The 18,254-nt window shown below is 38.7% G+C and overlaps 2 protein-coding genes across 2 annotated transcripts; one reads left to right on the plus strand and one right to left on the minus strand.

Annotated features, from left to right (window-relative positions):
* Window positions 1-135: 135 nt before the first annotated feature.
* On the minus strand, window positions 136-7,402 carry nfam1 (NFAT activating protein with ITAM motif 1; the record flags this gene model as incomplete). Its single annotated transcript, XM_079264017.1, has 7 exons — window positions 136-273; window positions 361-474; window positions 593-721; window positions 954-1,075; window positions 4,538-4,807; window positions 5,198-5,212; window positions 7,396-7,402. The coding sequence occupies 7 exons, from the start codon at window positions 7,400-7,402 to the stop codon at window positions 211-213; spliced, it is 720 nt and encodes a 239-aa protein (XP_079120143.1). The 3' UTR covers window positions 136-210.
* Window positions 7,403-9,139: 1,737 nt separating this feature from the next.
* LOC306774786 (uncharacterized protein) lies at window positions 9,140-17,650 on the plus strand. Its single transcript, XM_079264957.1, has 4 exons — window positions 9,140-9,287; window positions 13,156-13,291; window positions 13,492-13,621; window positions 17,168-17,650. Exons 2-4 carry the CDS (start codon window positions 13,177-13,179, stop codon window positions 17,478-17,480), a joined length of 558 nt encoding a protein of 185 aa, XP_079121083.1. The 5' UTR covers window positions 9,140-9,287; window positions 13,156-13,176; the 3' UTR covers window positions 17,481-17,650.
* Window positions 17,651-18,254: the final 604 nt, after the last annotated feature.

The following is an 18,254-nucleotide window of genomic DNA, read 5'->3' on the forward strand; positions in this document are numbered from 1 at the left end:
TGTTTAACAGTAAATCAAACTCTAAAAAAGTGTAGAGAATAACTGAAGTGTGACAATACAGTATTAAAACAGTGCTGGTCTGTGGTTAAATGTGTGACACATGCTGTGTGAGAGCATATTGCATGGTTACATTTTACAGTTTATGACAACAAAAAAATCAAATTCACAGATGATTATCCTGGTTGTTTACATAAGTTGAAACCAAATAATTCAAAAGTTTTCATAAACAGACTCAAACACGCCTTCATCCTGGTGTTCAGAGACTTCCTTTGCCTGCAGAAGAAAAAGTTAGTAATGTCATGTTTTATGTTGATTTAACATTATAATACAAATCATGGATCTAATACAAGGTTAACCAACCATTTTTGAGGAGTCCTTTTTCTTGGAATTTGGTTTCTTCTGGTTTTCTGGCTCTTCTCTAGGAGCTGAGGGGTCCAGCACATCATAAATGGATCTGGGCCGAGGCTCTAGACTCTGAGAGAATATTCCATATCAGCGTCCAAGACATTTTGAAAGAATAAGGTAATACATGGAGATGGTCAAATTCAATTAAAATAATATTTGACTGTCAAAAATAGTGAAGAGTGTTTACAGCATAAAAGGAAGTAGACTGAGCTGTTGATACATCCATGTTTTCTTCCTCCGTGTTAGTGTTCTTCTTTTCTTCTCTACTTGGCTTTTCTTTTCTGTCAGCATCACCACGATCAGTGGTTCTCCCTTTCTAAAAATAAAAAAATAAGTAAAAATGCTGTCATTTTAGACAATTGATAGGCATTATTTGAATTTTATTTCCTTTATTTGTTCTCACTTTAGTAACAAGTATTTAAATATGGAAGTTGAAGCTTCAGAAAGTGGTCAGTGACTGTGTTGTTGCCACATTTTTAACATGTGTTTCATCTGTGCAGTAGGTTGCAACATGCTGTTTGTTAATTCTGGAAAAGCACATGCCTTACCCAATGTCCTCTGAAGACATACACCGAGCCGACCACGTTGAAGATAAGCAGCAGACCAGTGATGGCAGCCACTATGCTGAACTCTGTGTAGTCCCACACCACCAGATCTTTGTAGCCTTCAGCTGGAAAACACACACCAGTCAGTATGTGTAAGTCTGCAGCATGACCAGATGGTCAAGGTTTAACTAACAGATTCCTCATCTGACAAGAAAAACATCCAGGATCAAGACAGTTTTGGCACATTCTCTCAAAAAACTGATATATATTGTGCTGTTTTCCAATCTGAGGGACAAAACAACTTTAAAATGGAGTCAAAATGCTCAATTTACAAACAGCAATACATTTCAGAAAAAACACGCTGCAAAAAACTGTGAAAGTTGTATAATGACTAAAAAACATTATGTGAAATATCAACACTCTTTAGTTTAACTTGTTAACATGACTGATTAATAAAGCATTGCATACATTTGTGGAGCTTAACAGTATTTACAAACGGCAACACTGAATCAGAAGAAGCTACAATGACACTGAAAGAGGAAATCTGAAACAAGAGAAACAGGAAATATTGACTTTTATTTAGGTTCAGACTATATGAACCAAAAATATATAACGTCTTAACCTGTTTCATCCTCATTTCTTTTATTAACCCTTTATCAGGCATGTAACTAGTTTCGATCGCTTTATTTTCTTTCATTTTCAGCATAAAACAAACAAACAAAAAAAAGTTACATCAGAATGGAGGCCTTGGTACATACCAGAAGGACAATTTTAGGTTAAAACTTCTAATTTCAAGGTATTTCATTGAGTGCCATATAAAAGGTTAAGGTAAGTATATTTGTACTGTGCAACTCAAAAACAGGGTGATTCTAAGAGACATTGAAACAGTTTAGAAAAAGAAGCATAATTTCGATTAAAAACTGAAAAGAAAAGGAAAATAAAGAAATTAAACTGAGCAGATTTGGACTTTTAAATAAAACTAGTAAAATGCAGCTGCGAGCAGATGGAATTTAAATAAACCGAGTGTTTCAGCTGATCTCAGGCTTTCTGGGAGTTTCTTCCAGACATGTGGAGCATAGAAGCTGAATGCAGCTTCTCCATGTCCAGTTCTGACTCTGGGAGCTGATAAAAGACCAGTTTCAGATCACCTGACGGGTCTGATATAGGTATATACACAGGTATAGTCACTGATGTACTCTGGTCCTGAACCATTCAAAGCTTTGTAGACCAGTAACAGAACTTTAAAGTCTATCCTCTGACAGATAAACCAATGTAAAGACCTCAGAACTGGACTGACGTGGTCCACGTTGTTAGTCTTGATGAGGACTCGACCAGCAGAGTTCTGAACGAGCTGCAGTTGTTTATGTGATTTCTTTAGTTTTTCCAGGTCCTGCTGTGACATCAGATCTTTGATATATTCTGAGATCATATATTCTATGTACTGTATTGTTTGATATATTATGTAGATGACAGTGGGCTGACTTTGTGATTCCTTTCATGTGATGTTCAAAATTTAGGTCTGACAAGACCAAAATTAACAACAAAACATGCATTTCAACACATTAAGATGGGTCAGAGATGATAAATAAAAGTTTATCTTTCCAAATGGATTAACACACAAGTGATTTCAATGACAGTTTAGCACAAAAGCAGAAAGCGTGACTGGATATCTCTGAGAGTGAACCTTTAATTTGTCCATGAAAACCTGACAAAATAACTTTATCTCTTAGAAAATGATTGGATGAGTTCGATGATGAAAATGAATTATTATGCAATCCAATGATTGGAGCAACATATCACATGTTTTAGGGACAATCATGCATTTTTTTCACAAAATAATGCAAAAACACATTCTGCACACCTGACAAAGACATGACTCTGTGGATGGAAAGGTGATCGGTACTGAACTGGCTGCTGTAGTACCGCTGTCCTTACGAGAGGTTATGAGAAGAATACTAAAAGGCTCGATGTGACAGCAGTTTATAATGTTCACAGCTTAAAATGCGGTTGCAGACAAAGTAATACCTAAAAGCATGTAATATCTTGTCTTCCACTGATTTTTCTAATGTTTACAACTGTTCTGATCCCAGTTTGTTTGGCAACTTATTAAAGAATACATGCAATCATTCCTTTTTTATCAAATTGTTTTATGAACTTCTGCTTTTCTGACAATACAGATGTGTTTTACAACTTTTATTTTCAGAGCATTTCCCATTAAACATTGTTGTAACTATTACAAATGGGCTGAATTCTAATTTTTAAGGTTGTGCTAAAAGTTTGAAAGTATCAAGATTATAATAAAGTCAGAATTCAGGGTCAGTCCATACAAAAGACCAGTTCAGTGCAACAAGGAATACAATTTGGTTTTTATATGTTAGAACGGGAGTCTTGCCATCACATCTCATATGAAATATTTACCCACCATCTGTTTCTTTTTATTCTTTTCTGCCAGCTTCTTCATTCCACCTTTGACTGTGGCAGCTCCTGCATATCTATTAACTCTATTTTTCTTTAACTCTATAAAGTCAAACGCGTACAGTTTCTGAGAAATTTTGCATCACTTTACGGTAGATAGGTCGATTTTATGGTAAGAAATGGTTAAAAATTCCAAAACATAAATTGTTAATTTGTTTCAGATTTTGTTAGAGGCTCAAATAAAAACTTTAGTTTAAAGACTTTTCTCCCCAGTTGTTCTTAGGCTGGACTTTAAAGGGTTAACAGGGCAGCTAGTTGCTGCATCCTAATGGGGATCCAAACAAATAAAAGAAAAAAACAGGGAAAATATATGTTATATATTAAAAAATCAATTAATTGTACATAATTTTGCGGGAATTCTTTGCAGGTAGTTTCTGTATGAAATGCAGAATTTATGGACATCACCAAATCCAGCTTTGCTGCCTTTTTGACATCCTATCAGGGTTTCCTGATGCGAAGGGTTCACAATTCAACACGCTGCTTCTGCTCTCTGTCCAACATTAAATAGATAACTCTGTTCAGGTTGCTGTTCTCTGGTGAAACTTTAAAAGGTTAAACATGATCAATCACATTTCAAACAGGTTGAAACTGACCCTTTTTATTACCTCCGCCAAGCAGGTTTTGTTTTCACTGCCGTTTATCTGTTTGTTTGTCTGTTTGATTTCAAGATAACTTTGAAAAGTTATGGACGAATTTTCATGAAATTTTCATGAGGTTTTGGAAATGTGAAAAGGAAGCACTGATTTAATTTTGGTGCTGATCCAAACCACCGTTTGGATCCAGGAATTTTTTAAAAAGATTTTTCAACACTGTGCTTGCACTCCGAGTGCTTTTCTAGTTATTATTATTATCATAACGATGATGATGATTATTATTATTATTATTTTGGAAATAGCACCAAGTTTCTACACATTGGGTTTCCTCTGAACCCTTATTAGTTGTTTTCTTTTAAACAGCCAAATGTTGGAGGTGACTTATCCCAGACATTCTTGCTCAGTAGGGGAATTCAAGCATTGCTTTTATCTTAAAAGACAGAGCTCAAAACGTGATCAACATCACAGCTCGGCTTTTGTTTAGACACAGCATGGCTGCACTTCCCTTTGCATACTCACTTCTCACACGTAGAAACCACTCAGCTTTGGAACTTTTATATTTGCAGTAGTATTTTCCAGAATGGCTCAGCTGCCTCAGGTGCAGCACCTGGATCTTGGTCTCTGGCTGATGACCTGAGGCGTTAATGTTAACCTGGTATATTTCTGCATCATTGGAATCGAAGCACCTCAGGTGACCTTTGGTTACATTTGCTGGTTTCTTGATCTCGCAGTTAATATTTAGATCTTCGCCTTTTAAGGCCACAAACACGCTGCTCTCCAGCTTTATCACTGCAAAGGAAACACAGTAGAAGTTAGAGTTAGAGCTGAATCATGACACGATCAATCCTTAAGTTGCTAATTTAATAACTTTTGGACAAAAAATACCACAAAAACTGGATCCAATATGTTAGCACAATATTTCTTTTTTTCCCCCGTAATACTAGAAAGTAAAAAAGTTAAGCAAACATTTATGTGACAATTATATGTATTGTATAATTGGACAACTTTGTAAACTTTAAGAGCAAGACTTAAACTGCAGTTAACATGCTGACCAGAGAAAATATGACAGAAATACAGATTATATCTTTGCTGTTGCTGAAGATCACAAAGACTTCAACTAATGCTAGAAGTTCATTGTTTTAGTTATAAAAAAATCAGAACAAAGCTTAGTCGGCTTACTTGGTGTGTCTATTCCTGTACAAACAGAAGAGAAGAGAAAAACAAGACTGAAAGTCAACATTGAGGAAAGAAGGCAGAGGTGTGGAGCTTCCATGATGCCCTTTGTTAGGAGTGTTTGAAGCCGTCTTCGAAGAAATTTCTTGTATCAAACTGCAATGTAGCATTTCCTGTCAGTAGCAAAAGCACTACTTCCCCAAAATGTTCAACTTTTTTCTTTTTTTCGTTTGTTCTGGAAGTTGACTCAACAGGAATGTTAACCCTTTAAAGAACAACTTAGGAGAAAAATACCATTTCTTTAAAGTGAAGTCTTTATGTGAGTCTTTAACAACACCTGAAAAAGAAAATTAACAATTTATTTTTAGGTATTTTGTACTATTTATTACCATGTGATAGACTAAAATGATTGTAGTGTAGTCCTCTTCTTTTTGGTATCCAACAGGGTGCTGGAGACCAGGATCTTATGGTGTAATAAAACAACACAAAGAGCTTCATTCTATACACCTGAAACCAGGCCAGAGATCTGTGAACTCAGTCTTAAATTCTGAAAAAAAACCCACATGAAATTAATAACAAATTCAGCTTACTATCACCTTAAAAATGTATCAAAGATAAAAAAAAAAAAAAAAAGTCCATGCTTACTGTAACACTTTTGATGCTGTAGTCAAAAGTGTTTTCTTTAATTCAAGGCTGATTGGCAAATTAAAGCCTTATCTTCCTAAACGTGTCCTCGAAAAAGTCATCCACTTGCTCATTTTGTCCCATTTAGATTATTGTAACTCTTTATTTTGGCATTGATCAGTTAACTTTGCACCGACTGCAGCTTGTCCAAAACGCTGCAGCTCGGTTGCTTACAGGAACACGACGTTATGATCATATCACCCCTCTGCTCGCTTCTCTACACTGACTTCCAGTTAGTTTTAGGTCCCAGTACAGGATTTTGTTGATGGTTTTTAAAGCCTTAAATGGTTTGGCTCCCCCGTATTTGTCAGAGTTGTTACATCAACATGCTCCAGCCAGGACTCTTAGGTCCTCTTCTCAACTTTTACTTAAGGTCCCATTGACCAGATTAAAATCCAGGGGTGATGGAGCCTTTTCTGTTGCTGCTCCTAAGATATGGAACAGCCTTCCTCTTCACATCAGAGCTGCTCCATCTGTCTCTGATTTTAAGTCTGTTCTTAAAACCCACTTCTTTGTGCTGGCATTTGGTCATACCTGAGCTTTTTCTTTGTGTATTTTAATTTTTTTACTTTTATTTTGTGTCCAGATTTTATTTATTTTTTAATGTGCAGTGTTTCATTTTAAATTGTGTTGTTGTTTGTTGCTTTACTGTTCAGCACTTTGGGCAGCTGCTGCTGTAGAAATGTGCTGTATAAATAAACTTGAACGGTGTCTCTAGGCCTTCCTAAAAAAAAATCCATTATACACCCGCAGCTCATTCAGAGCTTTGCTGCTCAGGTCCTTACTGAGGCCAAGAAACTGGACCACATCAGTCCAGCTGCCTGTCCATCAGAGGATAGACTTTAAAGTTCTGTTGCTGGTCTATAAAGCTCTGAATGTTTAAGGACCAAAGAACATCAGAGACCTCTTGTCCTAGTATGAACCTAGCAGACCCGTCAGGTCATCTGGATCTGGTCTTTTATCAGTTCCCAGAGTCAGGACCAGACCTGGAGAAGCTGCATTCAGCTTCTGTGCTCCACATGACTGGAAGAAACTCCCAGAAAGCCTCAGATCAGCTGGAACATCCAGGTTACAGACCCTCCTGCTCTCAGCTGCATTTCACTTTTATTCAAAGCTGTTTTATGTTGAAGTCCAAATCTGCATGTTTCCTTAAGCTGGAATTGATCATGATATTAATGTTATTTCCCTTTCCTTGCTTTCTTATTCCAATTTTAAATGATACTTTTTATTTTTCTAATGTTTTATTGTCTATGTAAAGCATTTTGAATCACCTGTTGTTGAATTGTGCTGTATAAATAAATTTTCCTTGCTTGTAGACCATAACAGTTTTGAGTAAAGTTTCTACCATAAAGTGATGCAAAATGTCTCAAACTGTATGTGTCAAATGTGATATGTGTGGTTTCATAAGTTTAAAGAGGTCAGAACACACACATACACACACCCAAGCACAAACACAAACCTTTGCAAGTGACAGCTAACAAAAAAGCCGGACAAAAGAGGACGCTCCGCCTTCAACTCACCCTGCATTGTGCTAAAAAGGAGAGTTTCTGGTTGCTGTGTGGGAGTTTTGTCAGCCTCTGGAGGTGAAGCAAAGTGCAGTGTTGGCTTTCCTCCACAGTAAGACAGTGTTGGAGAAATAACAGAGTTATCCACGAGTGTGCGTCTCCCGGTGCTTGAAAAACTGTGCATGTGTGTGTGGTTGGAATTTGGCTGAAGGTGACAAACTGCCTGTTGTTAATGTGAGCCAGCTGTCGATGATGGGGTGACTCCCTCACCGCAGTATCTCTCTGATGCTGCCGGGGCGTACAGATGTTAAAAGGCAGGGGTTGTTGTCATTTAAAGCCATTTGTTTGTCTTATTTCCTTGCTGCCCTCTCTCCACCTTCTCTATTTTTTTTCACACTTTTCTCTCTGGCAGTATGAGCACGCCAACTCTGACCTCACCGCTGTTGCAGCATGAAAACAGGCAGACTGCTGGAATAACATCTGGATGCCAGTCAATGAAGAAGTAATTCCCACCCTCCTTATCTCCCCTCCCTCTATGGGAATAAAGCTCATATGTATATATATATATATATATATATATATATATATATATATATATATATATATATATATATATATATATATATATATATATATATATATATATATATATATGTATATATATATATATGTATTTATATATATATATATATGTATATATATATATATATATATATATATATATATATATATATATATATATATATATATATATATATATATATATATATATGTATATATATATATATGTGTATATATATATATATATATATATATATATATATATATATATATATATATATATACACAGGTACATCTAAAAAATTCAAAATCATGAAAAAGTTAATATACACTCATTTCAGAAAGTGAAGCCCATATATAGAGTTATGATACACAAAGTGAAATTTCAAGTCTTTATTTGGATAAATATATGGACTTAAAGGGAATTAAAACCCAAATTCAGGAGTTGTTTTTGTGAAAAAATCAAATATTGGAGATCATAGTGTCACACCTTAATCAGCTTTTTTATTTAAAAACACCTGCAGAGGTTTTCTGAGCATGAAAATGGTCTCTCCGTCTGAGTCGGTAGGCTACGTGATCACAAGAAAGACAGATGTCCAGAAGACAGTTACTGACACAGTCCACAAGCAGCGTGCACCACAAAGGTTTTTTGTAGGAAAACATTACAAAGAGGAATTATTTTTCCAAATGAACTGAGAAAACTAACAGAAATAGTTAATAAACTCTTGCATAATATTGCATCATATGTTTTTCTGACTGAATATGAGTCATTAGTCATATGAGTCAGTTCAGTAATATGGTCTGTTACATGCATAAATATAACATTTCCAAATGAAATGAAGAAATTTAGAGTTTAACTCAAATTATAAAGCATATAGTTAATATCCTGAACAAAAGTGTGCATAGTGCTAGAGAAGAAACTTTCAGCTAAGCAGAAATAGATTAAAAAATTCATTTTCATCATAAGTTTTGAGGAAGTCATAGCACAGAAACTTGATCTGGCAAGATTACACATCTGCTGACACACAGTACATAAACTTTAAAGCAGACAGTGAATCCAAAAGGGAGGTGAAAGAAGAGGATGTGCTGCACATCTGGCTGCAGCTGGATTGCAGAGTGCATGTGCACAAGAGAGGGCGAGTCAGAGGTGGGCGTGTGTTGAGGTAGACACCACAGCCTTCCAACCCTTCACAAATGAAGACTTTCTGTGAAGGGGCTCAGAACTGGACCAGCAGCACGGTCTCCATACCCCAGCTGGGAGCAGAGGGAGCAGAAAACAGGCGTAGGTAGAGAGGAAGACCGGAGACAAGGGGCTTCCTGCTCACGTCTTTAAGTCTCATCAAGTTGTGAGTATTTGATCATTTTTCCAAAAACACTAATCGGTCTATCAATCAGTTCCATGTCAGCACCTGTAACACCGGTTTGAAGAACAATCGAAGACTCTAATGGTCTTGGTGAACAGAGACGAGTGTGGGACTGATTCGTATTCATGTGTTATTCTGTCATTTCAAACAAGCTGCATAAGGTTATTGTACGCCGTGCCTTTAATCTGCGTCCAAATCCTACGAAAACATTTATAATACCAAAACGATGAGTCGCTGTCTCATGATTGTCCAGTTTGGAGCTGCACAATGCGTCATATGGATGCAATCTATTTTGTTTTTGCTTCGGTCCTTTCTGGGTCGCCTGCCTGCACCTTTTGTCTTGTTTTCACTAAGACCTGGACTGAAAAAGGGAAAAAAGAAAAAGAAAAGGAGAGAAAAAAAATCAAATCTTGCTTTGCTTTGCCAGATTAGACTGCTGTGGTCTTTTTTAAAGACTACAGACACACACACACACACACACATGCAGCTGTCAGGCTTTGATCTGCATGCTTTCATTGATAGTAGTGGAGTAAAGTTGTGAAATCTGGTGCACAGTTTCAGTACGCCGTGAACTTTAAGTTGAAGGTGTGTTTTGACCTTTTGAGCCACAAACAAACAAACAAAAAAAAAAGAGTTCCTGCTGGAATTTTTAGTTTATAAATTCTGTGAGCTCGATCCATAAGTTATGAAGTCACATCTCCTCTCAACTAATTCTGATGCACTAGAAGAAAAGTGTCAAACTCTGGCCCATGGGCCAATTTTTGGCCCACAGTGTGATTATATTACTTCTAGAGCTGGCCTGCTGATATTATACAGCACATGTACCACCAGTATTACAAACCTGGTGGTGGTTTGGTGCGTCCATCAGGACGGGACCTTCTCCTCTGTACACAGTAGTCATAGCAACCTCCAGGTACAAGCAATCAGAGATAGCAAAATAAGCCGTTGCATGAGGGAGTGTTTGTGAAAAAGTGCATGATGAAAGTGTGGAAACTTTTCAAGCATTTCCAAATGATAGTCTGAGCAGAAACACAGCAGATGAACACATGGGATTTTGCCACCAAGTGTTCAATGAGCTTCATTATCAAATCTGGAATATTTTTTCGATAAACATCCATGTTGGCCCACAAGTTTGTCCAGTTTTAAAAATCTGGCCCTTTGTATATTTGAGTTTACAACTCTGCAGCAGAACTAAACTTGCAAAATAGAATCAGTATCATGTTAGTAAAAACAAACCATTTAATCTGTAGGTGCAAAATCAAAACATCCTATTAGGTGGAGCTACTTCTACGTATCCAAGACCAGATTGTAGGGGCAACTTTCTGTTCAGATCCCCCTATGATCCCCCATTTCCACAAACTACCTGTTTGCCAAAGCTAGCAGAGACACAGTATAATCTCTCCAGCAAGTCCTGGATCTGGCTTCAGGCCTGCCTGAAACACCTGTCCTGCAGGTGTCCAGAAGCCACCCAGCCAACCTGCTGAGGCTGATTATACCAACAACCTCCTACTATTGGTCTGTTTTCCTGTTGACCATTGATGGCTGGAAAGTAGATCAACTGGTGACTCGACAGCGCCACCTTTTGGCTCCGTTTTCTCTTCACCCTGGTAGAATGTCGCAACATTAATATCAGCGCATCAGCTGCCCAAATCTGCCTGCCAATCTCCTCCACCTGAAGCCACACACTCCTTACCTGGACTTGGCATTTTGCTCTTTTCTGACTGAGCCTCAGACTTTGAAGATGCCAGTTCTTCCGCTGGCTGCTTTACATTTGGCTGCAAACTGCCTGAAACCTTCACCTGATGAAACCAACAGCAAAAACAAAAAAACAAAAGATGGGATCCTGTGCCCAAATGGCAAGCAGGTCTGTCCAAATGGCAAAACAAGGAGCAGAGGGTCTGCAGGCTGGTTCTGTTGGACTCAAACCTTTTCACAGATGCAACTTGAGTTTTGATTTGTCATCACAGCAACATCCCATCCAGTTTCCACTTTCAGATAAATTTTACTCCAGAAAAATATAAAGGAAGGAAACTAAAGAAAGCAGAAGGCTTTTATCTTTTGTAAAACTGACTGCATTAATGCAAGAGACACTTTTTCTGATTTCATTGCACTTTTCTACTTCCTTGTCTGATGATTCCTTACTGTTCTTCTCCAGTGTCATGAGACTGGTTTGAGTCAGACATTTAAGCAATAATACCACATTTCCCACCTTAAAAACCAATGTTTTGACGCATTTCTGCAAACTGCACCTTACAAGCATCATGTTACATCTATGCTCTGCTTTGTTACACGCCATCAACTGGATATCAACACACCATGGCTGCTTTAGCAAAGAAATTCCAGAGGATCGGATCAGCAAAATGAGGAAAAGAGAGAAAGAGCAAGAGACAAGACAAGAGTCAATATTCCAACGGCTTTAAGATAATGATGATTCAACAAGCCAACCTAGCACACGGTTTTCTTGGTTGCTGAAACAGATCCAAAATTTTTCCCATAAAGACTTACAGTCACACTTTGAACATAATTAGATCCAGTTGCCGTGGTGACAGCAGCGGATTACCATGACATTTGATTTATTTGGTTTTGAAGTTACAAAGACTAAAACCTCAATCTATATACAGTAAAAGTAGAAACGCAGGAATGTAAAACATGAAATCATGAACATTCATTCATTCATTTTCCGAACCGCTTATTCCAATTCAGGGTCGCGGGGAAGCTGGAGCCTATCCCAGCCGGCTTTGGGCGACAGGCAGGGTACACCCTGGACAGCTCGCCAGTCCATCGCAGGGCCACACACAGAGAGACAAACAACCACACTCACACTCACTCCTAGGGGCAATTTAGAGTGACCAGTTAACCCATCATGCATGTGTTTTGGAAGGTGGGAGGAAGCTGGAGTACCCGGAGAGAACCCACGCATACACGGGGAGAACATGCAAACTCCACACAGAAAGGCCACTGACCAAACCAGCCAAGGATTGAACCAGCGACCTTCTTGCTGTGAGGCCACAGTGCTAACCACTGCGCTACCGTGCAGCCCGAAATCATGAACATGTTTTCCTAAAATGCAACAGAAGCAGCAGCAGAGTATCATTTTAAACACCCAAAGAGGGAATTTACAACATGAAAAATGATTTCCTCAGAGTGTAATCCTGTTTTTATTACATATAGATTCAAATTACTCAGTGTTGTTGTCACAGTTTAGGTGGAGGTGTCGACCCAAAAGCAGGGACGGGAGGCAGGATGCAGAACCAAGACACTTTAATAATAATTTAAAAAAAGAAAAAAAAGAACTAAACTGAAGGCAAACTAACGCGTTGAAGCAAACACAATGAGTGGAAACAGAAACCAAGGGCTATAAAAACTGGGAAACAGAACAAGACCCAGGTGAAATAGATGAACTAACTGAGTCCAGGTGTACTTCATAAACTGCAGGCAAAACAGGAAACAAGACAAAAAAGAACCAAATAGGTAAAAAAAACTACAAAATAAGAAAGGAAACCGAAACTAAAAAGACAAAAATTCCAAACCCTGACTAGTTAAAGTGGATCATGTTGTTTCTTCTTACGTATATCTATCTGATTAATATAGATCTGTATGTTTCTTTGTGTTGCATCTCTCATCTGTTTATCTTTGACCTGAATTCTGTATAAAGCTTTTCTTTGCATCTCATAGACATCCGATGTCATTCTATGATGCTGCTAACGCTAAAATTTCCCAGCCTGGACTAATAAAGTACATCTGACTCTGACTCTGAATGAACTGATCATATGTACGATGTACATACTTCAGCTCACGCTGTCTGACTTGCATATCAACACTACAAAAGTTTTTCTCTTCTTTTTAAAAGGAGAGCGTCAGTCTGCTCTTCATGGCCCCTCTGTTGATGTTGATGGAGCTGATGGTGGTTGCCGTGGCAACTGGGGCCCGCGCAGCCAGCGAGGAGAATGAACTGGACTACGGGTACTGGAACTACAGAGAGGGAGGTACAAGTTTCCTGGCCTCTGTTTGATGTTGGCTGTCCAGAGAAGCGGAGCCTGTAAATCACAGAGTGTTTGAACCTGTGAACTGTAACCGCTGAAGGAAACGCGGCAAATCGCACCGATGAGTTCAACTGCGCGCTTCTCAGAATAATTAGAACGCCTCATGATTCACTCAAGCTGATTGTGCCCTGCTCTGGTTCCAGCTGACAGCGTGAACGTGGCCTCGGTACGCAGTGTGACCAGAGTTTTAGACGCCTGGGGAAAACGGATCTTCAGCGAGATCAAGACTCTGCTGCACTCTCAGCCCAGCACGCTGCTGCCCGACTACTCCAGGTAGCCTCAGGACACTCGGCTCATTTCAGTCAGCTTATTTGCATAAATAGGCCTTGCTTGCCATGTAACGCCGTCTCCCCTTCATTCATGCAAAGCTGACCTGCTGACCTGACATTTTTCTTGGTAATATTTTGCAAATAAAGAGAAACACATTGACTCTAGAAACCACACAGCTGCGGTTGAGCACTTAAACATCTGTTTCTGGCATTGACTAGTGTTGTTTTTGGGAATTTGGGAACAAAAAGGACAAGAGGAGATGTTCCAAGCATCGGCGGTCTACATGAATATACACTGCCTGTTGTAAAAAAAAAAAAAAAAGTCCCCACCTGGATTAAACCAAGCAAACGGGTACGAGCCTCCTGTTGGATCATCACCACATGGAGGATTATCTTTCAGCTGGCAACTATTTAACCTCAAGTGGTGCAATGAGCATCTTCTCATTGCTTAATTAATCATGTGGAAAGACAGGTCCCGTTGTCATGGAAACAAAGTTAGTATGTTTAAGACGGGTCAAATGAGAAAATATCTGAGATGCAGAAACTAGAAAAACTGGGTGAAGAACTGTCAACTGTCTAACACATTATTAAAACTGGAAGGACTTCAGGAAGAAGCGGGGAAGAAAAAAACTCCTAAATGACCACGATCGCTTAAATGTTTGAGATTAAATCTAAGCAAAACAACAGTAGAACTCAGTGCTCTGTTTGATAAGAGCATTTCCTCATGCACAATGTGGAAGTCACTGGATTGGGACTGAACAGATGAGTAGCCATAAGAAAACCATGGATCAGTGAGGATAACCAGAGAAACAGGCTTCAGTTTGCCAGGGAGCATAACGACTGGATTCTGGAGCTGGAAGAGGTCTGGTGGTCTGATCAGTCCTGGCTGACCCTGTTCCAGAGTGATGGGGTAAGAAGAAGAGGCAGATGAAGTGATGCAGACTACATACCTACTGCCTACTGTGGGGGGGAAGTCTATAATCTGGGGGTGCTACAGTGGGTCAGGTCTAAGTTCAGCAACATTATGTGTCTAAAGGAAGAGGTCAGCTGATCCCTGAATATACTGAATGAGCAGATTATTCCATTAATGGGTTGTTTCTTTCCTGATGCTGCAAACATTTTCCAAGATGACAATACCAGGATTTATCAGGCTCAAATGGTAAAACAGTGGTTCCCACATGGACTGGCCACCACAAAGTCCAGACCTGAACCCCAGTGAGACGATTCCATCATCAATAGAGGAGAAAAATGAATGCACCACTGGGATGGATATAAATCTTGTGATGCTGCAGAAACCTATTGAAACAATACCACAGCAAATGCTGATGGCTGAAATAAAATACTCGAGTGTAACCTTCTTTTAGTGAAGACATTATTTTGACTATATTGTAAATTATCTTACTGATATATTTAAAACTGCAATGTAAATAAAGTAATTTAGGATATTTTCCCAACTGGATGAATTTCCTGACCATGTGTAAAATATGAAGATCATTTCTCAGACAGACATTTGTAACAAAGACTGTGATCTCATGGCAAAGTGATTTAAATTTCCCTCTGTGATACATGAAGTATTGGTCATTTACTATTTAATTTAATAAATCTAAAGCTTTAACTGCAACTTGGTGGGGTATATATCATTAAATAAAGAAGAAGAGACAAGCTAAAATGCAAACTAATAACACATGACGGAATTTGCTGCAACAAAGCCATTTTATGAGTGTGCAATATATATTTTTTTTCTTTTACAAAAGTTTCAGAAATTGGAAACTTTATAAACTGCATATAAAAGTTAAACACAATGATTTGAAAATGTATTTTTAACTTAAAGACAAATGCAATGACTAAAACGAAGAAGTAGGACATAAACGCTGCATTACAAAGTGAGGAAGCAGACATTAACAAAAGACAAATGCAAATCCAGGCTGTTCTGGAGTCAAACTCTTTGCCATGGAGACTGAACTGATTCAGTAATAACACAGCTTTTTGTAAAGATGGAATTATTAAGAAAGATCTGCTTCCACACTAAACGACTGAAAACGCTGTTGCCTGTAAGAAATGCCACATCTGAATGTGGTGCTATAGCTGCCACTGAAATGCACTAAAAACTTGAAGACACAGAGTGTCACAAACTTCTCCGATGTAAACAAACATAGAAAGAAGAAGAGAATCGGACAGAAAAGAAGCCAGAGCATGCTCAGTAACTTCTGCAGCACAAACACGACACTGTAATCCTCCTTGTGGCTCTTGGCGGGATTTGTGCATGCAGGCTGAGAGAAAGGTGGAGCTGTGATATCGTTTATTCAGAGGGATGCTCTGGGTTCTAAACACAGAAGCAAAATGGTGCCTTTTCTCCAATTTATTCCCCTTGGGACTCAGTTTAAAGAAAAAAAAAAAAAAGACTGGTTTTTGGCTCCTAAAAAATGCATTTCCTTGTGGATGAAAACTCCAAATAATAAAGCAAACCTGCATACAAAAGATACTTCAGCTCGCCGCTGTCTGGTATTTGCTATAAAACATAGACTGAAAGTGAGACAACAGCTGACAACAAACATGTAAACAAACATGAAAACTAGGATGAAGAAATATTCCAGGATTCAGGACAAATACTGGCATTGTGATCGGACCAATAGCAAGGCGGGAAAACTCAAAACAGGAAAAACATCTCATGCAGCTTAAAATGAAAACAATGAACAAACAACAACAAAAATCCAGAAGCAAGTCCCACAGATCATCACGTTCACTGCAAGATAAAAGCTTTTAAACATCTGGAACGACTGAATGAGAGAGTTTGGGAAAATAGTGTTTGCCGTCCAGATACCAGAGAATCCATCCGTTATTCAGCAGCACACGGCCAGACAAACATTCCTCTGACCGTAGAAGTCATCATGGCCTGTCTCAAGTCCAGAACGTCCACTCAACATATCTGATGATTTTTTAACAAGAAGACATGAAATTGCTGAGCAGCTAAAATCCTCCATCACATGAAAAACATTTCATTTTCTCACTTCAGCAGCTGGTTTCTGCAGTTTCCAAATGTTTACAGGATTTTGCAGAAAAACGGAGCTGATGCAACGCAGTGGTAAACATGCCTGGACCCCAACCATTCCTAAATGTGCTTGCATCCACTTTTAAAGAAGTAAACAGCAGCTTTTTCTGCAGTTTCAACATTTGTGCTCCAGTTTGTGTTATTTTACACCCTGTCCAGGCTGGATGTTTAAAGTCATACAAACTAAAGTAGATCTAAAGCTTTTTCACTTGTATTTGTGAATTTTTAAACTAATCATTGATTAAAAAATTATCCTCAGTTTAGAAAAGGAGATTGGAGAACAGTGTTAGAGTCTTATTTTGATTTTACTGTCTTAAAAAAAAAAAAAAAAAAAATTACCTGTTTGTGAGAATGATGCCAGAGAAATTCTTCATGAAGCTATCAGAAGAAATATGAGGATTACAGACGAATTGCCGCAGAAACAAAAGATAAACACACGCAGAGAGGATTTGTGAAGTTTATTGGATGTGTGAGGCTGAACCTCCTCTCCTCCTCCTGCAGGGTGCGCCCTCTATCCGAGTCCATCAACGACCTCTTCAAGGAAGTCTCCCTGCTGCATCGCCGCATCACCGAGCTCTCTCATCGCCTAGCAACGCTGGAGCCGTTCCTCCGTCGCCACGGCTACCATGGGGAAGAGATGGAAGAGGCGGGAGGCGGCAAGGCTCCGAGCCTGAAAGGGGAGCTGGCAACTCTTGCCCGGTATGACCCGAGGAGCAGAGTGAGGCCGAGTGGGCCCGGGGGGAGCCAAGGGGTGAGGAGGAGACGGGTGAGAGTGCTTAAGAACAGGGGAGTGAAGCGGGTCCAGGGTGAGTGATGAAGACACAGAGTGTAAAAAGGGGAGTGAATGCAGAGAAAGTGTTACTGGCTGATGATTAAAAACCTTGTTTTTGGAATAAAATGCTTTATTTACTCTGCTCATCCTGTGAGATCATGACTGATGCTTCATGATGTTTATCAGTTAATAAAACTTTCCTTTTATCAGTATTTTATTGTTTCATAAAAGACTGTTACGACCCTTTAGGAGCGTCCTAAAGTTAGTTGTTTCATCGTTTCAGAAGCTTTCACACACATTTCCACGAACACTAAACTCCATCTCTATAAAGATGTATTACAGAGGACTGAGCAATGTTACAAACGACCGGTTTAGTAATATATACTGCACAAACATGCAGGCTTCCAGCTTTAGTATTCAGACTTGCTGCTTTAGTTGCTCCAGCTTGGTCCTGTGTCCTCTGGAAACTCCTGTTTCTTTCACAGAATAGCTGCTTTACTCATTTAATGTGAAACATTGATGAGATTTGGTGTTCATTCAATATTTTCAAATAAAAAGCTTTAAAAGACACTTGTTTTGAAACATTCACAGCACCGTCCATCCATCTTCTCCTCTGGTGGGTTTGTCTTGGTTCAGATCCTACAGCTTTGAGTTGGTCTGCAGATGTAAATTTGAACACAAATTACACTTGATAACTAAGTTAGCTATGAGTTAACAAACAGTATCTGAGAGGTTTAAACAAATAAGTTTATAGAAAATAGTAATCACATACTTTGATTTCTCTGGCGTTTGCCAGCAGATGTTTGGTAACGATCG

The sequence above is a fragment of the Telmatherina bonti genome, assembly GCF_933228915.1.
Source record: "Telmatherina bonti genome assembly, chromosome: 3".
Lineage (NCBI taxonomy): Eukaryota > Metazoa > Chordata > Actinopteri > Atheriniformes > Telmatherinidae > Telmatherina > Telmatherina bonti.